Source organism: Vanessa cardui, chromosome 10, assembly GCF_905220365.1.
Source record: "Vanessa cardui chromosome 10, ilVanCard2.1, whole genome shotgun sequence".
Classification (NCBI taxonomy): domain Eukaryota; kingdom Metazoa; phylum Arthropoda; class Insecta; order Lepidoptera; family Nymphalidae; genus Vanessa; species Vanessa cardui.
Genome location: NC_061132.1, coordinates 5,338,580 through 5,366,392, shown reverse-complemented (window position 1 = coordinate 5,366,392; position 27,813 = coordinate 5,338,580). Strand labels below are relative to the sequence as shown.

General features: G+C 38.0%; 1 protein-coding gene across 1 annotated transcript in view; it reads left to right on the top strand.

The window, feature by feature from the left end:
- Nucleotides 1–415: 415 nt before the first annotated feature.
- The window catches only part of LOC124532754 (nardilysin-like), a 28,726-nt gene continuing 1,328 nt past the window's right edge, over nt 416–27,813 (top strand). The window contains exons 1-23 of the mRNA XM_047107810.1: nt 416–690; nt 1,318–1,528; nt 7,934–8,074; nt 11,676–11,844; nt 13,134–13,342; nt 14,197–14,367; nt 15,192–15,313; nt 16,277–16,397; nt 17,182–17,259; nt 18,191–18,331; nt 18,896–19,025; nt 19,799–20,057; nt 20,498–20,632; nt 21,152–21,200; nt 21,894–21,995; nt 22,627–22,760; nt 23,844–23,973; nt 24,058–24,162; nt 24,244–24,387; nt 25,006–25,142; nt 25,906–26,050; nt 27,489–27,551; nt 27,662–27,763. Of these exons, the coding sequence (XP_046963766.1) occupies nt 452–690; nt 1,318–1,528; nt 7,934–8,074; nt 11,676–11,844; nt 13,134–13,342; nt 14,197–14,367; nt 15,192–15,313; nt 16,277–16,397; nt 17,182–17,259; nt 18,191–18,331; nt 18,896–19,025; nt 19,799–20,057; nt 20,498–20,632; nt 21,152–21,200; nt 21,894–21,995; nt 22,627–22,760; nt 23,844–23,973; nt 24,058–24,162; nt 24,244–24,387; nt 25,006–25,142; nt 25,906–26,050; nt 27,489–27,551; nt 27,662–27,763 (3,237 nt within the window). The 5' untranslated portion in view covers nt 416–451. The remainder of the gene's footprint in view (nt 691–1,317; nt 1,529–7,933; nt 8,075–11,675; nt 11,845–13,133; nt 13,343–14,196; nt 14,368–15,191; nt 15,314–16,276; nt 16,398–17,181; nt 17,260–18,190; nt 18,332–18,895; nt 19,026–19,798; nt 20,058–20,497; nt 20,633–21,151; nt 21,201–21,893; nt 21,996–22,626; nt 22,761–23,843; nt 23,974–24,057; nt 24,163–24,243; nt 24,388–25,005; nt 25,143–25,905; nt 26,051–27,488; nt 27,552–27,661; nt 27,764–27,813) is intronic.

Here is a 27,813-nt window from a genome sequence, read left to right as displayed (position 1 = left end):
AGATTTGTACATTTTTAATAAATATACATATGACGATGGGTTTATAACAGTGAACATTCAGATCCGTTTATCAAATGTAAGTATTATTTAATTTGCCAAAAAATAAAATTTTATTATAATGAAAACGATGCTATGTGTTTTATCATATTTTTCAATTGCTGTGCCGTTTTAATCATTATTTATATATATGGAAATTTGGATGTGTAAATATCGTATAGCTAAATTTGTTAACGTTTAAACTATGGAAGTAATGACAAAAATGTAAAACATTATATATCATATTAACATATTATAGTTCATGCGTATTGAAATAACGACTTTTGCAGGAGCAACGACGATATATGACTTGTCAAAATTACACTTAAATTGCCGTATAGTTTTAAAGCATAGACATTAGAAGATGACGACTGAAGTTAGGTTCTGTCAAGGTAATTGTCAAACGAACCAATAAATGTCAAAATTTTGGTTCACATTCATTCAATTTCAAATAACTTCTGGTTCTCTGCATACAAAAAACATACTGACCAAAATGTCTAAGAGAAGTAGCTTTCACAGAGCTCCGAAATTTAAGCCTGAAGTAAAAGCCGCCAATAACCGACCTAAACATTCGGTTGCTATGTCCAGTAGGAAAGAGAAAGTTCAGGTTCTTCCTGAACCCATCAAGTCTGTGTCCGATAAGAAACTTTACAAGTAAGTTCGCATTTATTTACAAATTTAGAATTAAAAAAAAACGTTCATAATAATAATAGTATGAATCCTATTATACTATTTATATTCTTTACTAAAATGTATTTTCAGTTTACCTTTTTTTTTGGATTTGTGTTATTATGTATGTGTGAATTACTACAATTTCTTAAAATAAAATCAAGTTAAAGAGTAGTAATTAGCTAATAAAATAATAAGTAAATGTACATTTGTGTTGTATTGGTTTTTATTTCCTCAATTAGTCTGTATGTATGTATAAAGCATGTATCCAGAAAATGTATTTTTTATTGATTATCCTACCAATGCTATCATAGTTTATCAATCAATTTTATTTTATAAATTAAATGTTCTTATTGATATAAAATGTATATTTGTAATAATGGATTAACCTATTATACTCTGTAAAGTAATATTTTATTTGCATTAAAATTAAAACAGTAAAACAAATTTAACATTTCTTTATAGTATTTATTATATTAAGTAGCAAATATTTTTTTACTAGAATTAAATTGTATTCTAATTTGAATAAATTATAAGTTTTTCTCCATATAAGCTTGTTTCTTTAATCTTTTTATATATTTATTTAAATTTTAACAAAAATATATATTTCAGAACAATTCGGTTGGAAAATGGCCTCACAGCACTCCTTATATCAGATCCAAGTCGGCAATTTGTTGCTGACGAACACAGTTCAAGTGAGGAAGAGACAAGTGGCTCTGATGACAGTTCAGGGGCCGAAACTGATGGTAGCAAATCTGGTCAGTCAGCAGCCAGTGACCAACATGGCAGTAAAAAGCGTTCGGAATTTGATGAGGAAAAACTAGTTAGTATGATTTATTATTTTATTAGCTGTTAGCTGTTGTGTATTTTTTTGTTTATTTTAAAATGATAAAAATCTACACTGTAATAGTTTTGATTAAAGTAAGTTTACCATTGAATTAAAATAATATAAATTCTTAAGAAGTACAATAATTTTAATAATAGTCAAAAAGGTTCCATTATTGATAAAACTAATAATTACATAAAATTATTTAATTATTGTATTATTATTTCATATATAAATATGTCTCAAATGTTTGAAAGTATAAAAGGTTAGAAAGTAATTATTAGATTTGTTAATAGACTTACTTGTATTTAAAAAAATACATTGAAATTAATAGTCTGTAAAAAGTTTATATAATTAATTAATTTTACAAGTGGCAATACAGATACACAAAAAATGTTTTTCCGTGTTATATTATAATCTGTATTTATTAGGAAAAATAGAATACTATACATTGGTGAAACCTAGGTATATATAAAATAAATATTAATTAGTACCGTGACTTAACTCATATTCGAAAAATAAAATCCGTGCAATTTAGAATTTTCCATGGTCACAAAAACATCGATATCGACGGAAAATCGAACGGGGAAAAAACAAATGAACACCGGCTTTGTTAAAATAAAATGTCATTGCTATGTTAAGAAATTAATTTAAATTTAATTTAAGAAAAAAGAGCTGAGTTGGCTCAGTAGTTAGAACGCGTGCGTCTTAACCGATGATTGCGGGTTCAAATCCAGGCAAGAACCACTATATATATATGTGCTTAATTTGTGTTTATAATTCATCTCATGCTCGGTGGTAAAGGAAAACATCGTGAGGAAACCTGCATGTGTCTACTTTCTTCCATCAACCCGTATTAGAACAGCTTGGTGGAATATGTCCCAAACTCTCTCCTTAATGGAAGAGAAGGCCGTATCCCAGCAGTGGGAAATTTATAGGCTGTTACTTTACTTTTTTACTTTATGTTAAGAAATTAATTTAAATATGGAACTCTATGTTGAATAAAAGGTATCGATCTTCGGGCTCGTATTAAAAATCGACAATTTTAGAAAAAAAATATTATATTCAGCCAATATTTTGTTACCACGTTTATTTAATCGTGTTGCAATAATGACCATGATTTAAATAGTTCGTTTTGTAGAATAACCTTCTTTCAGTTCATGGCCGAATTTATTGTTGTGGCTGTGAACTTAACATTATAGATTTCTAATTAACAAAACAAACTAAAAAAAAATACAATGACGCGATTTTTTAAGCATCAATTTATGTAAAAATACAACGTAAGTAATCTATTTTGCTTAAATATTCCGTAAGTAAAATTGCGTGTATCTCAACCGAAACGGCAAATCCGTGTTAGGTTTCATTGGCATAAGATTATCTCGACAGTGACTTTAGAATCTAAAGTGGTAATAGAATTTACCAACTTTCAGAGAATACTGGTTCTGGGTAGTATCTTTAAACTATCTCCTTAAAGCTTACGGATATTATATTACATGTACACTTGTACAGCCTGTAAATTTCCCACTGCTAGTCTCCTTTTCCTTTGAGGAGAAGGTTAGGAGCATGTTCTACTAATACTACTCCAATGGACTCCCATGTGGCGCAATTTCGTTGAAATTAGACACATGCAGGTTTCCTCGCGATGTTCCAACACGCTGAACACGAGATGAAATATAAACACAAATTAAGCATATGAAAATTCAGTGGTGCTTGCCTGGCTTTAAAGCCGCAATCATCGGTTATGATGTACGTGCAGTGGCGGATTTACTAATTTGCCGCTAGTAGGCTATTCAATAATTACTGACTTTTGAAATTCAATACGTTAGTTTAGTTCACAATCATATTGATTACATTCGTTCTGAAATTGCAACTTTTCCGACTCTTTATTCTTAAACTTTCACGTCTGAACATCTAAATCGTTCATCATAACATTTTGAATCACATTGTCATCTATATATATATATATATATATAAGGACGTATGTTATGCAACATCTGCTCCCACCAAACACACAGACAGATCGACGGGCGAAAATAATGGTATAGTACGACAGAACTTACATGTAGACTGTTGACTTCCAAGCAGGACATATTAATTAATTTAAAAAAATGTATTTAACTAACTTGACTTTGTATTTTTTAAACGTTGAGAAAGAGTTACTACTGAGTTTTTTGCCGGTTCTTCTCGGTAGAATCTACTTTCCGAATCGGTGGTAGCTTCACTTAATTGTAAAGTGACGATTTAAAAGAGCTTGTAAAAGCCTACTCGAATAAAGTTTATTTTGATTTTGAAATTTGAGTATCGGCAAATTCAATAAAAGCGATTACTGCCGATTTACACAACCAATAGAAATAGCCCCCTCTCGCGCCATTCGACGCTATTCGTCGCTATAGATTTTCGCGGTAGTTCAACCCGAGAAAGCAAGTGCATGTAAATCGACCGGTCAAATTGACGAATATATTAGGTCATATGATATTACAAGTTATTACGTTTGTGTAAAGATCATATTCACATGAGAAATAAATATTGATAATTTGGGATAGCATACTTAATTCGGATATGATCGGTTTTACAAATTTAGCCGATGCTACATCTAAGTTAGTAGTTTCCAAACTTATTTTTCTCGTGGACCACTTTCAAAATTTTATTGGTTTCGGTGGACCCTCTGTTGTAACGTTTCTATCTCATTCTTAGAGTCGCCAAACAATAAAAATTGTGTCGCTTCTGAGTCATGTCCCTATATTCCGATAGGTGAAATAAAAACGAAAAATAGTACATTTTCTAACTCTTTACTCATTAAAAGAATATAATTACAAGAAAAAAATATTAAACTAATATAACTATGTATGCTTACATTTTTGCTCTTTACAATCAAAAGCAGATAAATTTTCCATTAACATCTTATAGACCCCCATTTTTTTATTCAAGCTTACGTAGACCCGCATCATGTCTCCCGTGGACCCCTGATCTATGTTGTGTCGTACTTTATAAAGATAGGATATCTTTCTATGAATATGCTTTTGCAGTGTTTTATAAGTTGAATAGTATTACGTGAGTCGTTTGTTACCTACAATTGAAATAGAGCGAGACAGCGTTGATGATGTTTGCGTTTTTATCATCGATTTTGTAAATACAACACGTTTTGTTGTGCAACCTAACGTCTAGTTCGACAAGACATTTATTTTATTATTAAATAACAGTTCTTGTTTATTAAATCGATATTGTTATTTAAAATAAGGAATTAATAACAACCCTATTGAGCATAAATATTGTGCTAGTAATGATACTATTATACTTGGCTTCCTAGGACTATAATAATCTTAGTGATCATTAGGTAATCACAAGTAACGATGTTACCGCAAACACCCAGACCCAAGACAACATAGGAAACTAACGAACTTTTTCTATTGCCTCGGCCGGGAATCGAACCCGGGATCTCGGAGTGGCGAACTTTGTTATATGTATCCTACGAATTTTATAATTACTGTAGTCAATGTCACATAGCACATGCGCCACCACTTGGGAACTGAGATGTTATGTCTCTTGTATAGCTACGCTGGCTCAATCACCCTTCAAAACGGGCACAACAAAACTGAGTAATGATAAAATAACTGATGTGTGTGGTTACCTACATAAGGCTTGCACAAAGCCCAACCATCAATTTGAGAGAAGCGTTGGGGTATTGCACTAGTATAGTATAGTAAAAAAAAAGATCTCGAAGAGTTTCTTTCGCCGGTTCTTCTCAGGTTTGAGGTATATATTCCGAGCCGGTGGTAGATTTTCGACAATCAATAAGAAAGTGTAAACACTTCCATTTTGATTAAAGGTTTTTGACTTTGATTTGATCCGTACATACAGTATGTTAATGTGTTTATGGCATTTGTTGCTAAATATAGGCTCGGAATACTTCCTTTACTTCATTTAAATAAATTAATCTGTTCGTACTTGAGTAGTGCGTGACAGACATGTCTAATCACCTAATGAGCTTAAGGATAATTTATCTCTTGAACTGTGTAACAAATATTTTCTAACTATATGAAAGAAAATTATTTTTCTTTATGACGTAATTAGTCGCAGGTTCTTTGGGGCATAATCAAGGCATTTAACTCGAGGGATTGTTAGTTAGTTTGTTTGTTTGCATGCTCTCATAAAAAATATATACACTCGTGGGATCAAAAAAAATTGCCCCATTTATTGACCGCGTGTGAAAACGGGCGAATCAGCTAGAATTTATATCGTTCGTAAGCATTTCTAATTACAAATGAAATAACAAAGATAATTAAGTTAATTTTTAATTAGAAAATGTTTGATTTACTTATAAAACCGTGCTAACACTTCATACCTTTGACAGGATTGTCGGCATAAACGCAATATATTTAGAATGATGAAGAACAAGTTTGAACATATATCTAGAAAGCGCTGCAAGATATTGTTCAGACAACTTTCACTTGACACGGTATGAGGTGTTAACACCGATTGGCCAACTTTTACTACCGGCTTATTGATATAGTACCATATTAACATATCATTCGTTCTTTCATTCATTCAATTAGTAAATAAAAAAAATAGATTTGTTTATGGTACATGTAGTGCAAATATGTTTTTTGCATTAATTTTCAAATCTATTATGTTAATATATGTATCGCTATTGTTTCTTTATTTATTGTAAATTTTAGATTTGATATTATTTATCATAGATTATTTATGCAAGTGTACTTGTATAAGGTATTTATATAGTAGATTGTAATGTTGCCATTATGTTTAAATATAATTCTGATAAATGCCAGTTCGGAACTATCTTCGTCATATTTTTGGGAACTGCCCAAAAGAAAACTTGTCTATGAAAAAAGAAAGACAAATTTGAAATAAAATTTTAACGCCCGTATTAATAAGTCTTCAACCTATTTTATAAATGAAAAAGAAAAGCGTGAAAGATGTAGTCGTTCACAATAATATTTTGAAAAAACATGAACTGGCTTTGTAATTATAATTACAACCTTCGATATTATTCTTGACGTTCATTGTTTTATTTAAATTACGATGCGGTCAACCGCAGATGTTAACGCACTAGCTTATTGCGCTTTTCATAATAAATAAATATGTGCTCATATTGATGTTACAACTTCTAATTAATTTTTATTTTTGTTGAATAATTGTACAACAACAGCCTGTAAATTCCCACTGCTGGGCTAAAGGCCTCCTCTCCCTTTAAGGAGAAGGTTTTTGGAACATGTTCCACCACGCTGTTCCAATGCGGGTTGGTGGAATACATATGTGGCAGAATTTCTATGAAACTTGTCACATGCAGGTTTCCTCACGATGTTTTCCTGCACCGCTGAGCACGAGATGAATTATAAAGACAAATTAAGCACATGAATCAGCGGTGCTTGCCTGGGTTTGAACCCGTAATCATCGGTTAAGATGCACGCGTTCTAACCACTGGGCCATCTCTGCTCATAATTGTAGGATTGAGGGAACCAATTACCCTCCAATGAAGTTTGTGTGAGGAGTGGGGAAGACGGTAGATCATGGGTCACGATCAACCTGTAACTTTTTACGTCGCGTAAATCATTATGATGCTTTTTTGCATTATAGTATGTCCTGCGTAGTTTGCTGGTCTGTATGAGAGTAGCCGCGGCATCATCATAAATATATCTTCAATTCAATAAGTTTTATACACGGTTATGTAGTTAATATCACTTGAATGAAAAAATTGGATGCCACAAATATTATACTTCGACATTAAGTAAATCAATACGAACGGTGATAAATATCATTTGTAAAATACTTGAAAGTTTTACGTTCAGGAATTGTAATCAAAGATTAAATCGAAATTGACATTAATATGTATTCAGTCATCTGAAGTTATGTGTGGCTTCTAAATATATATGACTTTTTAATTTATGATATCGAATACTCGCTCATCATTATAGTTGTAGCGAATTGGGGGTGTCCCTTTGGATAGATACCATTCATTCACCAATGAATCTACAGCCCGACAGTAACAGTTTCCATTACTGCATTCGCGTTTAAGGGTTTAGGATTTAGAGTACAGCCAGTCCTCTTACTTACGTCATGTTAGGTACTCGAAATGCGCAACGTAAATTGAAAATACGTAAGTCAAGACATATTAGATTGCTTCGTTTTTTTCTTCTTGCTATGGACATTGATCTCGCCACAAGTGAATTCTCCTGTGCCGAAACGACGTAAGCCAAGGACGGCCTGTATTTGTATAAGAGTAGTAACATCTTAGATCCTATAAAAGTCGGCCTATTAGGGCCAATATCTATCCAAGTCACTTTTTGAAACCTCCTTGAAAATTGACCACGTATTTCCATCAGGAAGTTTATTTACGCATTTGTATTTAAAAAACGTGTCAACCTATGTTCTCTTTTTCTACAGGCGGCATGTGCACTCTCCGTAGGAGTGGGCAGCTACAGCGATCCCCCCGATATTCAAGGCCTCGCTCACTTCGTTGAGCATATGGTCTTCATGGGCAGCGAGAAGTATCCCAAGGAGAATGAGTTTGACTCTTTTATTAAGGTAAATAGAATGAAAATCAATTAATAAAAACGACGGGTCCCAAGAACAAAATCGTATCTGCGAAATTCCTACTTTACAGTGTGTGGCTTAAAGTTTTGTAAAACTATGTTTATGAATAATTTCGTTTGATGAATAAATTTCGAAGGTTTTTTGATCAAAGTACATTCAATCAAATCAAACAATCAAACACACTACCGTGTAGTTAATGTTATACAGATTAATAATTAACAATAAAGTCGATTTTGTCTTATTTTTCCATAAGATTTTGTTCTTGGGACCTGTCGAAAAAGATTCCATTCGTACTGTCTTACACGCTCAGATATTAAACTCAAGGTAGAGATACATCATCAATCATCATCAACAGCCTATTTTTGTCCACTGTTGGACATAGGCCTCTCCCAGTGCACGCCACTGTGGTCTTTCTCCGGCTACTCGCATCCAGCTCCTGCCTGCCGCCTTGCGTATATCGTCACTCCACCGTGCCTGAGGACGTCCTACACTACGTTTGCCGAGACGCGGTCTCCACTCTAGAACACGTTTTCCCCAACGGTTGTCGGTTCTACGACAAATATGACCAGCCCACTGCCACTTCAGCTTACTAATCCGGTGGGCTATGTCGATGACTTTGGTTCTTTGACGGATCACCTCATTTCTGATGCGATCCCTCAAAGAAACGCCGAGCATAGCCCTTTCCATAGCACGCTGAGCGACTTTAAGTTGGTGGACCAGCCTTGTCGTGAATGTCCACGTTTCGGCTCCGTATGTCATGACGGGTAGGACGCACTGATTGAAGACTTTCGTCTTAAGGCACTGTGGGATCGACGATGTTAGGATTCGACGTAACTTCCCAAACGCTGCCCAACCCAGCTGAATTCTTCTATTCACCTCGTCCTCAAGGTTGTTTCTACCTAATCGCAGAGTCTGCCCGAGGTAGACATATTTTTGAACAACTTCGAGAACGGTACCGTGTATCGTAGTCGGTTCCGGTAGAACATGTTCATTGAACATGACCTTGGTTTTATCCAAGTTCATCCGTAGGCCGATACGCATAGAAGAATCAGCCAGCTCGTTCAGCATTTGTTGTAGGTCCTGCAGCGTTTCTGCCACGATGACGATGTCGTCTGCGAATCTCAAGTGAGAGATGTATTCGCCATTGATGTTAATGCCACGTCCTTTCCAGTTCAGCGTCTTGAACATATCCTCCATTGCATTAGTGAACAATTTGGGGGAAATAACGTCCCCTTGTCTCACTCCTCGATGCAATGGTATGGGATTTGTTTGCTGATTCTGTACTCGGACGGACATGGTGGCAGCTTCGTAGAGACATCTCATCACTTGGATGTATCGCCAATCAACTTGGCAACGCTGCAGGGACTCCAGAACAGCCCAGATTTCAACCGAGTCAAAGGCCTTCTCATAGTCCACGAATGCAAGACACAGGGGCCGATTATACTCATGGGACTTCTGTATAATCTGCCGCACTGTATGGATGTGGTCTATGGTGCCGTATCCGGTCCGAAACCCGGCCTGCTCCGGGGGTTGGAATTCGTCGAATCTTCGCGCAAGACGGTTCGTGATCACTCTTGAAAACAGCTTATAGACGTGGCTCAGTAGGGATATGGGACGATAGTTCTTCAGCAGGGTTTTGTCTCCCTTTTTGAAGAACAGGACGACCACACTCCTACTCCACGCCTCCGGAGTTCTCCCTTCGAAGAGGACAGAGTTAAAAAGCGTCTGAAGTTCCCTAAGTACCGGTTTACCTCCCGCTTTTAATAGCTCTGTGGTAACGCCGTCCTCTCCAGGGGCTTTTCCATTTTTAAGCTGTCCAAGAGCAGTCTCGATTTCGCCAATACTGACTTCAGGCAGGTCTTCGGAGAAATGGCGTGTTAATGTAGCTCTAGGATCCTCATTTTCGGGATCAGGTCGAGATGCATGCGATGCGTATAACCGGCCGTAGAAGTCCTCTACTTCCGAAAGTACTGCCGGCTTAGAAGAAACGACTTCTCCACTTGCTGTGGTCAACTTCGTCAGGTGGCTCCTTCCAAGAGATTGTACGAACACCTTAGACCCCCGATTCTGCTCAATAGCTCTTTTTATTGCAAGAGTATTGGAGCACCGGAGGTCGTGTCGTACGCGCCTGCTGATCTCTTGGTTTAATTGCCGTTTCTCTGACGAAGTGACAGGTGGGTTTTCACGTCGTTTCTTCATGAGCCCCAAAGTCTCTTCCGAAAGGTTCGACTTCCTGCCCTTACGCTGCATGCCACAATATCTCGTGCCTTCTTCCCTGAGAATTCGAACTACATTTTCGAGGTTCTGGTTTACGTCCGTTGTGGTTTCCACGGCAGCGAATCGGTTCTCCAGGATTGACTGGAATGTTTCAGATCCCGCAATGGTTTGGAGCAGCTTTGGTCGGAGCGTGGACTTCATCAGACGGGCGCGCTCGGCCTTAAAATTAATATTCAGAGAGCCTCGGAGGAGTCGGTGATCACTACCGGTATTGAACCTGTTAATCACTGAGACGTCTCTGAATATATGCCTCTTGTCCGTCATTATAAAGTCGATCTCGTTTTTCGTCATAGTGTCGGGGCTTTGCCACGTCCACTTCCTTTGCGGCTGCTTCTTGAAGAAGGAGTTCATCAAGAAGAGCCCCTCCCGTTCGAGGAAGTTGACAAGCATTTGCCCCCTATGATTCCTGCTTCCAAGTCCATGGGGTCCTACTACCGATTCGCTGCAGTTCTGTACTCCCACTTTAGCGTTGAAGTCCCCCATGACAACGTTGTAGTGGGTTTTCGTGGTGAAGTGGAGGGCCCTCGATATGTCATCGAATAATTCTTCCACTTCATCGTCCGAGTGTGTCGAGGTCGGTGCGTACGCTTGCACCACCTTGAGGCTGTACCTCTCGGTGAGCTTTATAATGAGGTACGCTACCCTGTTCGACACACTGGAGATTTCCACCACGTTGTCAACTAGGGACTTATTTACCAGAAACCCAACGCCACCTCGGGATTGTTGGTCACCCTCTCGGAAGTACATTAGGTGGCCTGATTCGAGGGTTACGGTGTCCTCTCCCTCTCTACGGACTTCACATAGCCCTAATATGTGCCACCTAATTTTCCCAAGTTCTACCTCAAGTTGCGCTAGATGCGAGTCAAGCCGTAGCGTGCGTCCGTTGTACGTCGCAAGGGTCAGTCGGTTGTGGTGGCCTCCCGTAGCCCGGTGATTCTTAGCACCCCCCGTCCCGCCGTTACCATCGTCGCCACCATGACGAGGAATAGCGGGGCTGCCGGGAACTGGGGGCCGTGGCTTGCGTGTGTGCTGTATGTGGAGGTTGTGCCCATAATCGCCACGCTGGGCAGGCGGGTTGGCGATCGCAGGGCGTAGCTTCTCGCACCGGTGACGCTGCTGCCCGTCACCGGCCTGTGGTATTTAGCTACGCCTATTATGTTGATGGTTATACCGCCATCAGTCGGTCGCCAGAGCCTCGTTTGCTGGTCGGCAGGATGCACCACGGGCAGGTGAGGTTGGCTTGGGGCACTAAGGTGTAGTTTGCGCCCCCTTCATCCCCCAGGTAGAGATACATTGATTGTTTATTTTCTTGTAGAAAAAAGGTGGCTCCGACAATGCATCGACTGACTGCGAAATAACAACGTTCTACTTCGAGATACAAGAGAAGCACCTGCCCCAGGCTATGGATATTTTCAGCCAGTTCTTCGTGAGTCCGCTGATGAAAAAGGAAGCGATGCAGCGAGAACGAGAGGCCATACAGTCAGGTATAATACGAGACTGAATCGATAAATAAACATTAATAGTTTATACATATATTTCTCGTGAATAATTCGTTAAACAAACATAAGATTATGTTTTATTGTTCTTTTAGATTTGTCTATATCAATAAGAATCTTTTAAAATGGTAACAATAATTGTTTACAGTACTTTAATTAAGATTCGCCAAACCTTCATCTTGTTTTTTGTAATTGTAATCGAACAGTGCATTTATTTCTTAAATTACTTCTCTTCCAACCGAGTCATCATAAGCCCCGTAATAATTTAAACTGCACTAAAATAAAACTAGTTTTAACGGATTTGAATCGCGTATATTAATTATTTTTAACATCCCGACGTTGTAAAGCGCTCGAAACGTCGGGATGTTAAAAATAATATACGCGATTCAAATCCGTTATAACTAGTTTTATTTCAATGTGTAATCGCGAAAATTTAAGACGACATTATGTTAAACTGCACTAATTTCGCAAAGTGCTTTCGTCAATCCATATCTCTGTGTCTGTGTGAGACCATCTCATCTCACCCGGATGCCTTCGCTTCGACTGTATCGAGTCGGAGAGCGAAGGCAGCTGAGTGTAAGAGCGCGGCGTGTGCAGAGCAGTGTTGGGCAAATTTTAATTGCAGGAACAATTAAAGATTAACAATTAATCAATTGTTACTACTACAGTTAAAAATTAATCAATTGTAATTGTGGAAAATCACAACTAACAATTACTTAATTGTTAACTGTATTAGTAACAATTAACAATTAATTAATTTTTAATTGTTTTGTTAATTTTAATTAAAAATAACAATTAAAAATACTGCTGTAAAATATAAAGACTTGAGCGAAGACGACGACTTGAAATGTTTTTGTTTTATACCTACGCTGAAGAAATATTTATCAATGCAACTTTATATTATATAATATAAAAAAAAAAACACTTTTTTTCTGTGGAAAGAGACATTTAGAAAAATTAAGCTTAAAACTTAGAGCCTTTGACCACATTTTTATTCGTCTGAAGTATAATACTTGTAGCTTAATTTTCCTAAATATTTACTAATTTCATTTTGATATATAAAGTTAATTTTTAGTTTTAATTGTTTTATAAAACAACTAAAAAAGTTAATTGCAATTATTTTAATTGTAAGCTGCAATTGACATACGTTAATCAAATTAATTTAATTGCAAGGTGCAATTAAAAATGTAATTGCGATTAATTTAATTGCAATTACTTTTTTAGTCAATTAATAAGATAATTGACAATTACTTGATTAATGCCCAACACTGGTGCAGAGTTCGCGATCGCGGCGCCGTCGGACTCGAACCGAAAGGATCAGTTGTTGTCGAGCACGTTCCCGGCGGGGCACCCGGCGCGCACGTTCACGTGGGGCGACATGCGCAGCCTGCGCGAGCGCGTGGCGGGCGACGAGCGCTTGCACGCCGCCGCGCACCGCTTCCGCGCGCGACACTACAGCGCGCACCGCATGACCGTCGCCGTGCAGGTACCGTCACCACGCACCACGCTTTACTTTACTTTACTTGGTGGTAGGGCTTTGTGCAAGCCCGTCTGGATAGGTACCACCCACTCATCAGTTATTCTACCGCCAAATAACAGTACTCAGTATTGTTGTGTTCCGGTTTGAAGGGTGAGTGAGCCAGTGTAACTACAGGCACAATGGACATAACATCTTAGTTCCCAAGGTTGGTGGCCCATTGACGATGTAAGGTAATATATCTTACAGTGTCATTGTCTATGGGTGATGATGACCACTTTCCATCAGGTGGCCCATATGCTCGTCCGCCAACCTATAACATAAAAAAAAAACACCACACACCACACACCTCTACTCCCTCAATCAATTCGCGCGTTCAACATCGAAGCCCGAGTGCAGACTAGGCTAGGGATTATTCCCTTCCTACTTACAGGACCTATGTCCATGTGCAGGCTTATTTGCCCATTGCCTTTCTCTAACATATATGGTTTGGAATTTTATGATATATCATTTCAACTTAGTAGTTTTGCGATTAGTCCTTAGACTTTTCTAAAATTAATTTACAACTTAGAATATAACAACCCAATATTTAATACTAAATTTGTATATAAGATTTGAAATAAACATGGTTATTTTTATTATTATAGTTATTCATTTCGGGATATTTATCATGTTTTTTATAAATTAAATTTAATTCGCATTTAAAAAATTATTATTATTAATATTAAACTGTAATAAATACTAAACCTTTTCAAATCTATCGATTCGTTGTATAAACAAAACCTATGAGAACGAATTGAGAGGCGGAAAAAGCGACTTTATTGTGTATTGTTTAAGGATAAAAATGTTTAAACTCTTTCCAGGCTCGTATGGAGCTATCAGCCTTAGAACAATACGTCGTGAACACGTTCGGGCAGATTCCCTCAAACAAGCTGCCGCCTGATGACTTCTCCGAATTCGCGTTCAAACCCGACTTGGTGTCTCCGGAGTTCAGAAGTCTTTACTACATTAAACCCGTCAGTGATACGACCGAGGTAACTATTTTTTTTTTCTCTTTAATTTAAAGAGCTTGGTCCTTTCCTTGGACTACGTCGCTCCATAGAGTACACAAAATTTTACAAATAATCCATATCAACTTAAGAGCTACTAAACATATTGTTAGATACACTGTTAGCCCGGAGACACGACCGAGGTAACTATTATTAGAACATTAATAACTATTTATATATTATACCAGCTAGTGTGTATGTATGTAACATATCGTAATAACGATAAGTGGAAAAGCGCCATCTAGCGGAAAATAATTACTGTATAGTTTATTTCAATTTCTGAGCTGAGATGGCCCAGTGGTTAGAACGCGTGCATCTTAACCGATGATTACGGGTTCAAACAGCACCACTATATATATGTGCTTAATTTGTGTTTATAATTCATCTCGTGCTCGTCGGTGAAGGGAAACATCGTGAGGTCAAACATGTGTCTAATTTCATCGAAATTATGTCACATGTGCATTCCACCAACCCGCATTAGAACAGCTTGTTAGAATGTGTTCCAAACCCCCACCCCCTCCTTAATGGGAGACAAGGCCTTAGCCCAGAAGTGGGAAATTTACAGGCTGTAACTTTTTTTAATTTTTTTTCAATGTCTGTAAAAGGTAAGGTAAACAAAACTTAGATATACACTCATTAAAATACATATATGTATATGTTTTAATGAGTATCTCTTCCGTAGTTTAACAGTAAACCTGTAAAAATAAATAGCTCACCTCTCTAAGAGCTTTCTTCAATAAAGTATATCGAGTCTTTAAAAATATTTTAAACTCTATGTACCCGGCTATAGAGTTGGTTTTACTTTGCAGGTACACTTAACGTGGTGCATGCGTTCGCTGATCTCGGAGTACGAATCAAAACCGCATCAGTACATATCGTACTTGCTGGGTCATGAAGGCAAGGGCAGCTTGCTTTCCTACCTAAAGAATAGGTACTATGCACATATATTTTTAATATAGATTAACTGAACTTTCGCCGACCTCCGTGGTGGACTGTGTACGCCGGTTTTCATGGGTACGCAACTCCGAGGTCCCAGGTTCGATCCCCGGCCGAGTCGATGTAGAAAAAGTTCATTGGTTTTCATTGTTGTTATGGATCTGTCTGTTTGTGGTTTTCTTTTATGGTATAGGTTGGCGGACGAGCATATAGGCCACCTGATGTTAAGTGGTCACCATCACCCATAAACATTGATGCTGTAAGAAATATTAACTATTCCTTACATCGTCAATGCGCCACCAACTTTGGGAACTAAGATGTTTTATGTCCCCTGTGCCTGTAGTTACACTGGCTCACTCACCCTCCAAACCGGAACACAACAATACTGAGTACTGTTATTTGGCGGTAGAATAACTGATGAGTGGGCGGTACCTACCCAGGCGGGCTTGCACAAAGCCCTACCACCAAGTAAAGAAAAGAAATTCGAAGAAATTTTCAACTTGAACTCTAAGAAAGGAACTAGTCTATTCTTTTGCCGAACACATGACAACCAATTTCTAAAACGCAAGCGCAACCGCAGGCAACAACTAGTTAAGAATAAATCCTCACTAATATGAACTATAGTGTATCGTTGAGTCGAGATGGCCCAGTGGTTAGAACGCGTGCATCTTAACCGATGATTGCGGGTTCAAACCCAGGCAAGCACCGCTGATTCATGTGCTTAATTTGTCTTTATAATTCATCTCGTGCTCAGCGGTGAAGGAAAACATCGTGAGGAAACCTGCATGTGACAAATTTCATAGAAATTGTGCCACATGTGTATTCCACCAACCCGCATTGGAACGGCGTGGTGGAATATGTTCCAAAACCTTCTCCTCAAAGGGAGAGGAGGCCTTTAGCCCAGCTGTGGGAATTTACAGGCTGTTGTTGTGTATCGTTGAACTTATACTGTTTACAGGGTGTGGGCGCTCGGTATATACACGGGTAACTCGGAAAGCGGGATCGACTATACATCGATGTACAGTCTGTTCTCGATACAGGTCGTGCTCACTAAGGATGGGCTCGAACACGTTGACGAGGTAAGTGGCCTACGTATAACCTGCCTCACGATGTCTTGATATGCATCCTCACGAATATTATTAATGCAAAAGTGAAGAAAAAGAAAGTACATGAATTATACATATAAATTTCTTGAATCGAACTATTTATTATGTGTAATTTTAGAGTTCTAAGCATACTTAGGTACAGACAGTGGTAATCGATTTTGTTTTATGTTATGCAATGATGATAATGATAAAACATCCTTTTGAATCAGTCTATCAATAAAAAAAACTGCATCAAAATCTGTTGCGTTATTTTAGAGTTCTAAGCATACATAGGGACAGACAGCGGTAAGCAATTTTGTTTTATGTTATGCAATGATGATAGTGATAAAACATCCTTTTTAATCAGTCTCAATAAAAAAAAACTGCATTAAAATCTGTTGCGTGATTTTAGAGTTCTAAGCATACTTAGTGACAGACAGTGGTAACCGATTTTGTTTTATGTTATGCAATGATGATAGTGATAAAACATTCTTTTGAATCAGTCTATCAATAAAAAAAAACTCCATCAAAATCTGTTGCGTGATCTTACAGTTCTAAGCATACTTAGGGTCAGACTTTGTCTTATACTATGTAATGACGATTTGATGTCATAACAACTCAACAAATCACCATAGCGTTGTCGAGTTGATTAATTTGGCCGATGGTGACCATTATCAGGCCCAAATAATCGTCCACTTACCATCATCTATCGTACATATAAGATAATCAATAATAGTTAGAGTTTAAATTATTTCTAATGTGCCCAATATGCTTTCAGGTTCTAGAAGCGATATTCTCATATATAAATATGTTGAAGAAAATCGGTCCATCGGAACGCATATACAAAGAATTAAAGGTAAGTCAAAGAAATAGTAACAGCTAGTAAATAAATAATTAATCTCCATGGTGGAGTAGTGTGTGCACCTTTCATGGGTACGCCACTCCGAGGTCTCGGGTTCGATTCCTGGCCGATGTAGAAAAAGTTCATTAGTTTTATATATAACAAGTGCATTAGCTGCTTACATTGGGATCACAGATAGATAGAGAGCGGCTAATGTATGTGATGTTTTCCAATATTTATTTATTTCCTTACGGCTGGGACCATGCTGCTTCCACCATGCAGGTCCAATAAGAGTTGGAAACATGCATGTCTCTGTAACCATAATTAATCAAATGAATGTTATTTGTTGTCTTTCTGCAAGCTTGTACAGGCAGGTACCACATGCTCATAACACCTATGACCACCAAGCGACAGTTCTGTAGTGTGTGTCTATAAAGGTGTTTTTCATCTCTTATAGACAAAAAAATAATATATTTATTTTTTGTCTGCAACACGTATGTACAACAATATATACAAAAAAAATCAATGGTAAGTAACATAAGGTTTATAGTAAATATACAAAGAGTGTTAGAGGTTTGTTTAATTTTATATGTACAACAACAACAGCCTGTAAATTCCCACTGCTGGACTAAAGGCCTCCTCTCCCTTAGAGGAGAAGGTTTGGAACATATTCGACCACGCTGTTCCAATACGGGTTGGTGGAATACACATGTGGCAGAATTTCTATGAAATTTGTCACATGCAGGTTTCCTCACGATGTTTTCCTTCACCGCTGAGCACGAGATGAATTATAAAGACAAATTAAGCACATGGATCAGCGGTGCTTGCCTGGGTTTTGAACCCGCAATCATCGGTTAAGATGCACGCGTTCTAACCACTGGGCCATCTCGACTCTTTTTTTTTTAATTAATTTTGTATGTAACCTCTTTTAATTTATCAATATCAGACGATAGAGGAGACCAGCTTCCGCTTCGAGGCGGAGTCGCAGCCGGCCGACTACGTGGAGTCGCTGGCCGAGAACATGCACTTCTTCCCCCCCGAGCACTACATCTCCGGGGATAAGCTGTACTACAAGTTCGAACCCCAGGTACATCAGTTTCTTTTATTTATATTTACTATTGAGTCGTTATGTAGATTATATTAGGGGTGTCAAATTATTTTGAAATCTAACAGTAATGTCCTGGCAATTATTTTCGTAGTAATAGTAGTAGTAGTTAAAGTCAGTTGTCTTAGACAGTCCTGAAACAAATGAAAGTCTAAAAAATAAGGATATGAAGGGGGTATCAGCACTACTCGTTCTGTTACCACACCGTAAGTGACAGCAAATTTTGTTTAACTTGGTGGTACAGCATTGTGCAAGCCCATTAGGGGTAGGTACCAACTCCTCATCTGATATTCCACGGCAAAACATTTTTAGTATTGTTGTGTTCCACTTTGATGTATGAGTGATCCTAATTAAAACCACAAAGGCTTATCTCCCTATCTCCCGAGATTATAAATATAACCCAGGTATTATATTCTACAGCGTCAATATTTCACTTATCATAAGATCTACCTGTAAATGGGTGCGTCAGCCTACCCCTTTACATAAATAACGATACTGATTTAATAAATGGAATGTTAATTAAAAATAATTATCCCTTGGTGGCAGAGGATCACGGAGCTGTTGGACTGCATGAGCGCGGATATGGTCAACATCATGATCCTGTCAAACAAACACTCGACGCCCATACACTACGATTCCAAGGAGGAATGGTTCGGCACGGAATATAAGAAAATAGGTAATTGTTAAAGACTAATAAAATGGAATATAAAGTAAAGTAAAGTAACAGCCTGTAAATTTCTCACTGGTGGGATAGGATAGGTCTTCCTTCCATTAAGGAGAGGGTTTGAAACATATTCCACCACGCTGTTCCGATGTGGGTTAGTGGAATGCACATGCACGAGATATATAGTGTATATAGTGGTGGTGGGTATATAGAGATATATAGTGGTGGTGGGGCCTCGGTTTGAACCCGCAATCATCGGTTAAGATTCACGCATTCTAACCATTGAGCCATCCCAGCTTCAATAATGGAATACGTGTAATAATATTGGTATAAGGAACAAACACAAATTCAATATTCCTACTTTATTTACATTCTGTAATGTACATGAGAAACTGTGGTACTCATAGCATTGGGACAAGGTACAAACTTTGTTACTTCTGTTACTCTACTGCATAGAGTCAGCAACTCTTTTGTGGGCCAATTTATACATATTTACACTAGATTTACAGATCAAATTAAAAAAATTTTGTTAAAGAATACTTTTGTGTAAAGGGTTATTATAGAATTAGTTAGTTCAAAGTTGACAGCACAATTTGAAATTAATATGTAAATAGACCAAAAAACGTGTTGAGAAAATTTTCACAGGTTCTTCTCAGGTTAGAGTATTCTTTCCCGAACCGGCAATATAGTGTTTAATTTGACAATCTATAGTTCAATAATAGTGCTTCTATATTGAAAAAGATGTCATCAAAATTAGATAGATTTACGTACCTTTTTTTTTCTAGAAAAACCAAAAGCATGGCTAGACAAATGGTTAAACGTGGAGCCGTACAGAGATTTCTACTTGCCGGAAAAGAACATATATATCACGACGAACTTTGACCTCGTCCCCCCCGCGCCTCCCTACCTCGAAGAGGCCGAGAGGCTGGGCGTAGACCTAAAGAACAGCTCAGTCAAGGACATACACAAGAAGGTGTCTTCGAGCCAGAGGGACACGAAAGTGCTGACGCAAGGGGATTTGATGGCGACCGTTAATAACTTTAGGTAAGGCGAATTTATTCTTCATGTTAACTTGTATTGTAATTTTTTTTATGTTATTGCTTGGCGCTGGCATATGACCACTTATGGTGACCACTTACAGCTTTTTGCATGGTGATATATGTATTTTCTGGGAGTTGTAGTAATTTAATACTATGGTGTAGATGGTAAGGAATTACTCCCGTACTGGAGAGTACCAGTGGAACGATGTAAACTTTGTCCAAATTCCATATTCTAAGAATCTCTTCTTTAAGTTTCCGAGTATTTATGTATTTTATCTGCAATTGTTTGATTAATATTTGGAACGGCTATGTCTATTAAATATGCATATTTATTCGATTTATCAACTAGGGTGATGTCTATAATTATTATTATTATGATTATTAAGAGATTATCGCTCATGCTGAGCACACGAGAATAGACCTTAAGGTGGTGAACCATTGCAGACTGGACCAGCCCAATCTGCTTCGCAAGAACCGTCACATGGAACTGTGGTACAAGCCGGACTTCAAGTTCCGTCTGCCCACAGCGCTGCTGTACTTCTACTTCATCACGCCGCTCAGTCTGCGCTCGCCGCGCGAGTCAGTATACCTCCTAACTCCTACTGGGTTATATATGAGATCATCTCCCTTCGAGGTGTTAACTAAGCCCTTGTTTGGATTATGTATGCAGAAGATTAACTGAATCCCTGTTTGGTGCGATCTTTAGGGTCATTATCCATTGACATGCCTGTGATAACCTTTCTCACTCTGAGCTCTTGAACCGTTTTCACATCAGGAGTCCATCTTTAAGTTCCATTATATAACAGACATTCAAATTCTTTATTTATAGACATAACAAAATTGGAGTGTTTGTTTGTAATATTGAAATATGTATGTACATATACACGGTACTTATTGCAATTTTTTTTACATTTTGTGTTTGTCTGTATGTTTGTTTCGGCAAATCTCTGGAACGGCTGGACTTATTCTGACGAGAGTTTCACTGGCACATAGGTGATGTAATGAAGAGTAACTTAGGCTACATCAATAACGTTATTTGTTAAATTAAAACGCAAGCGAGGTCGCTGGCATAGCTAGTAATTTAGTATAATCTTGCAGGGCGTGTCTCATTGATCTCTGGACTGATGTGATGCAACAAGGACTGAAGGTAATTTCTTTTTATCTATCTGCATCATGATTACATGATACATTCTGATACATCTTTGAATGTACGAATATATACATAGGTATACTGGATATGGAACTAGATCCATACTTAGATCTACTTCTGGTGTTGTTATGCGTTCTAATTTATTATTAATGTGAAAATTTGTTTTTTTATTGGTTTCCATTTCACGTCTTAACAACCAGGGCCGTATTTAGGGGAGGGCAACCGGGGCAACTGCCCTGGGGCCTCCACATTAGTGGGGGCCCTGTTTTCAGCAAGTTAACAAATACCGAGATATAGTCAAATTATAATAATGTTATTATTTAATATTTTAAAAGTTACCGATACAAGTAAATAAATCATAGCTTACTGATTGAAATAAAAAAAGTGATTAATTCATGATAATATAATTATTAGGTTGTTCGCTTCTGTTTGTCTAGGGCCTCCATTGCTTTGTGGCCCGGGGGCCTCCAGACCTTTAAATCCGGCTCTGTTAACAACTAGACTTATTATTATGAAATCTTGCATTGGAAAAGTTGTCAGCAGTATAGATATGAAATTAGATGATCTGACAACTGACCTCCCTTAAAATACGTGGATGTAAAGTTGTAGGCTATAATTTCACGCTTATGACATGTATGATTTCATATGTAAATATTATTTTCGTGATGAGACAAGTATGTTTGTTTATAGGAAGAAGTGTATCCTGCGAACATGGCGGACCTGGCGCATTCGTTATACGTTTCCGATAAAGGGTTCACGTTGAAAGTCAGCGGCTACAATCAAAATTTACATGTGAGTACTGTTTATATGTTTTAGAGTATATGAACGCAAATTGTAATTTATAAATGAACACTGGGTCCTGCTTTTGTGTTCTAAATTTAATTAGTAGTATGTCTCGACTTTGGAGGAGGGATATAAGTATTATTATAGATCTGATCGCAGTACCACCTCACGGGTCCAATCTAAAACCTTCAGGGAATTGTAGTGAATTTCATTATTATAGACCCGATCGCAGCACCACCTCACGGGTCCAATCTACAACATGAACCTTCAGGGAATTATAAATAACAACTTTTTTTTTTTTTTTAATAAATAAATATGAGACAACATCACATACATTACTCTGATGCCAATGTAAGTAGCTAAGGCACTTGTGTTATGGAAATCAGAAGTAACGACGGTACCACAAACACCCAGACCCAAGACAACATAGAAAACTAATGGTAATCTACATCGACTCGGCCGGGAATCGAACCCGGGACCTCAGAGTGGCGTACCCACGAAAACCGGTGTACACACCACTCGACCGTGGAGGTTGTCAAATGAATGTAGTGAATTTCATTAAAATCTATTACGAGTCAAAGCCCCGTCACGCTGCCGTCGACGCAGATACAATGTGGTGAATGATGGTATGTGGTGGCAGCTGCTGGTGTCTCTGGTGGCGCGCTCGGTGCGCGCGGGTGCGGCGCGTCTGCCGCGCGCGCTTTTCGACGCCGTGCGCGACGTGCGCACGCGCACCTACCACAACGTGCTCATCAAGCCGCACAAGCTCGCCAAGTACGCCCCCCCCCCCCCCTCACAACAACAGCCTGTAAATTCCCACTGCTGGGCTAAAGGACTCCTCTCCCTTTGAGGAGAAGGTTTTTGGAACATATTCCACCACGCTGTTCCAATACACATGTGGCAGAATTTCTATGAAATTTGTCATATGTAGGTTTCCTCAAGATGTTTTCCTTCACCGCTGAGCACGAGATGAATTGTAAGACAAATTAAGCACATGAATCAGCGGTGCTTGCCTGGGTTTGAACCCGCAATCATCGGTTAAGATGCACGCGTTCTAACCTCCCCTACGTTAGCTCATAAATACCACCAGTCGTTGCCATGTACGCTACATGTATTGTTTACATCAATTACGGAGTATTTTTTGTTAGCCAAACGATAATGTGATTCAGAATTAGTAAAAAGAGTGACGCCATCTATTGATAAATCATTTGACCATTCCGACGGGTCCCAAGAACAAAATCGTATCTACGAAATTCCTACTTTACAGTGTGATGGCTTAAAGTTTTGTAAAACTATGTTTTTCATATACGGTATTGTTCTACTGGTTATCTCAAAAAGTAAACACTTAATTTAAAAGAAAAACACACTACCGTATAGTTAATGTTATACAGATTAATAATTAACAATAAAGTCGATTTTGTCTTATTTTTCTATAAGATATTAAATCTGCAGTAGACATTACCATGTACAACTATGTATTTAATCGATTGTTTATAACATGTGCCCTTACATTTTCCACCTTAAAAGAGCCTGAGAGAAGAAGCTAACTGTCTTGGCGATAAGACCGCTTCTCCTACATTTTCAATTATTTATATTTTTTAGTTTCATTATTATCCAATGCAGATTATTTATTTTGTATATAAGAATGCCTTGAGCATGCATGTGGATGGATATAGAGGTAGAGGACGACCAAGGAAACGATGGATGTACTGTGTGAAAGACGATATGGTTAGAAAGAATATTACTTGTGAGATGACGTCTGACAGAGAAGTATGGAAGGAGAAGACATGTTGCGCCGACCACAAATAAAATTGGGATAAGGGCAGGGGGATAATAGTTTATTTAATGCATTTGCAGGGATATTCGAATGAATATATTACTAGAACCGTACATTTCGCCACGCGATAAGGCTGCGGTCATACACAATATAACATTGGCGGATCTACAAGACTTCAGCGAAAGATTGCTGGAAAAGCTTTACTTACAGGTGAGAACTTTTTCATTTGTTTTCGATTTATTTCGATACTACGATTTTAAATTTCGAATAACTAATAACCGTTTTTCTTTCTAGGTATTAATACAGGGTAATATACCATGGCACGAAGCGATCAAAATATCAGAAAACGTCTTGGATACTATTAAATGGGAACCGTTAGCAGAAAACGAATTTCCCGAAGTGAGAATGATTTTAATTATAATATTGCATGGATAGTATATAGAGTAGTTGTTTATTTGTACTAATCCTCATTTCTTCTAGGTGCAAGTGCACCGTTTGCCCCTCGGCGAGCGTAAGATTCGGGTGCGAAGCCTGAATCCCTCGTCGACCAATAGCATCGTCACCAACTACTACCAGGGTGACGCCACCACGCCAAAGCACACCGCCGCGCTGGAAGTGCTAATGGTGGGTGATCATCTAAAGTCATTTACAGCTTTTACTTGAATCTTTTTTAGGGGACTTGTCAATGATATTCTAATAAACAGATATGTTATATCCATACTAAACAACAGAAAAAAGTGTGCCGCGCCGGAGACCGTTTATTTTTAAAGGATAGCTCGATAAAAACAATAAGTAAAAGGGACAATTAGATGTTTTAATTACGCAAAACGTATTATTATTATGATGTGTTATAACGTATTACTACGTAAAACGACTAAAGGCAAACGTCCCAATTAGGACGTTTTCTAGTCTTCACTTTTTGCGCGTTAATAACATATCTGTTTACTACAACATCATTGGGACTTGTATGAAATTAAAATATATTTTTTTCTCGGATCTTAAAACCTCTTTTGGTAATGTCATTTTTTAAGAATAATTTTAATGTCGTGATACTCTGTAGTTATTATTATTATATTCAATTAAAATTAATTACATCACAATACGCAAAACAATTAAGTAAAATGATTAAAACAAAGCTTTTGTGTCATTTGTATTCACGTACACTATTATGTGCCTTATGTTTATAGATATATGTATATATTTAAGAATTATTTAAAAAATAATTCACTTTTGTTTGAATAGATGCTTATGGAGGAGCCTGTGTTCGACGTTTTGAGGACCAAAGAGCAACTCGGCTACAGCGTCTTCAGCATGATGAGGTACACATTCGGCGTGCTGGGATTTTCCGTGACGGTCAACACGCAAGTCGACAAATTCAGGTAAGACGTTTAACTAATCAAAAACAAAAGAATGATCAAAATATATTCCAAATAAGTTCATTCAAGTACTACAGTTAGCAAAATAATACATAATTTAAGTAAGGTGAGATGGCACAACAAAAAACAACAACAGCCTGTAAATTTCCCACTGCTGGGCTAGTGTTTGGTTTGGAACATATTCGACCACGTTGCTCCAATGCTGGTTGGGGTAATACACATAGGGTAGAATTTTGATTAAATTTGACATATGCAGGTTTCCTCGGTATGCGTTCCTTCAACACCGATGATGAGATGAATTATAAACACAAATTAAGCAATTTGAATTTGGATATTCTGTGGTGCTTGTCTTTTTTTATGTGATAGGTGGCAAACGCAAGTGACTACCACCGCCCATGGACATCTGCAATATGCATCGGGGCTTGCAGGTGCGTTGCCGGCCTTTAAGAAAGGAGAACGCTCTTTTCTTGAAGGTTCCCATGTCGTATCGGTTCGGAAAAACCGCCGGCGAAATCTGGTTCCACAAAGTGGTTGTGCGAGGCAGAGAATGTCTAAGAAATCGCGCTGTTGTCGCGATTTTCAGACATCAAGGTGGTGGTGAAAATTAGAATTTTGACGACGAGCACGAGATGAATTATGAACACAAATTAAGCACATATATATAGTGGGGCTTGTCTGGGTTTGAACCCGCAATCATCGTTTAAAATGCACTCGTTCTGACCACGTATGTATCTGAATGGTAACTCAGTGTTCCGTTTGTTGTCAGCGTGGCGCACGTGGACCGTCGCGTGGAGGCGTTCCTGAAGAAATTCGCGCGCGACACGCGGCGCGGCGGTGAGCGCGCGCTGGCTGCGGCCAGACACGCGCTAACGCAGCTCAAGCACACCACCGACTACGAGCTCAAGGAGGAGGTGCGCACGTCTGGCCGACTACGACGCCACTTAGATATAGCGTCGGCAAAATTCGTAAAACCGATCGCACCCGAACTGAGTATAGTACGACACAACTTAGATGTCGCATCGGCAACATTCGTAAAACCGATCGCATCCGAACTGAGTATAGTACGACACAACTTAGATGTCGCATCGGCAACATTCGTAAAACCGATCGCACCCGAACTGAGTATAGTACGACACAACTTAGATGTCGCATCGGCAACATTCGTAAAACCGATCGCATCCGAACTGAGTATAGTACGACACAACTTAGATGTCGCATCGGCAACATTCGTAAAACCGATCGCACCCGAACTGAGTATAGTACGACACAACTTAGATGTCGCATCGGCAACATTCGTAAAACCGATCGCACCCGAACTGAGTATAGTACGACACAACTTAGATGTCGCATCGGCAACATTCGTAAAACCGATCGCATCCGAATTGAGTATAGTACGACACAACTTAGATGTCGCATCGGCAACATTCGTAAAACCGATCACATCCGAATTGAGTACGCTACCCCAAATTATCAATATTTATTTCTCATGCGATTATGATCTTTGCACAAACGTAATAACTTGTAATATCATATGACCTAATATATTCGTCAATTTGACACATGGATTTACATACACTTGCTTTCTCTGACGCGAGAAACTATAGCGACGAATAGCGTCGAATGGCGCGATAGGTAGCTATTTCTATTGGTTGTGTAAATCGGCAGTAATCGGTTTTATTTTCATTCCAATGCATTTTCCGATGCTACATCTAATTTGTGTCGTACTATACGCTGTCCCAAATTATCAATATTTATTTTTTATGTGAATATGATCTTTACACGAACGTTTGTAATATCATATGATCTAATATATTCGTCGATTTACATGCACTCGCTTTCTCGAATTGAACTGACGCGTGAATCTATAGCAACGAGTAGCGTCGATGGCGCGATAGGGAGCTATTTCTATTGGTTGTGTAATTCGGCAGTATTCGGTTTTATTGAATTTGACGATGCTACATCTAAGTTGTGTCGTACTGTGCGCCTCGTATATAGATACTCCTCCGTTATCCGGAGACCATAATGTTTTTTTGATAAGTTGTAGGAAACTGAATAAATATATTTATATGATGCCTATTGAAAACAGAATACTATGGTGTACTTACTTAATACGTGGTCTCCTTGACCATGTACCGCACTGAAGAAATAAAATTCGATCGAATCACAGCATCACATCACATTAAGTTTTAGTTTCTTCAACTTTACGGGGTCTTAAACGCCCCGTACCGCAGGCATGGAAAAAATAAAAACATAATGCCCCAGCGAATGTGTTAAGACGACAAATTAGGTTATCTTACTTAATTTCTTTAAAGATTTAATATTAATAAAATACTTTTTTTATCCTTCAAGGTCGAGAGAAATTGGCGCGAGATCGTCAGTCGGGAATATCAATTCCAAAGACTGTTTATAGAGGTATGTTGTTAACAAATCATCATATCATCACAATCATCATATTGATGTGTGAAGTCTTGGTTAGTTAAATAAAGTTCTGAAATAAAAGAGGTTTTATAATAAAATTTCAGGCAGAGGCGATTGAACAAATTAGACTTTCTGATATAAAAAGTTGGATCGACGATCACTTCAGTAGTGGGAATAAGTCACATTTTAGAAAATTGTCTATACAGGTAAAAAATATTTTTTTATTTAATCATATTAAATTTAAAAATCGAACAAG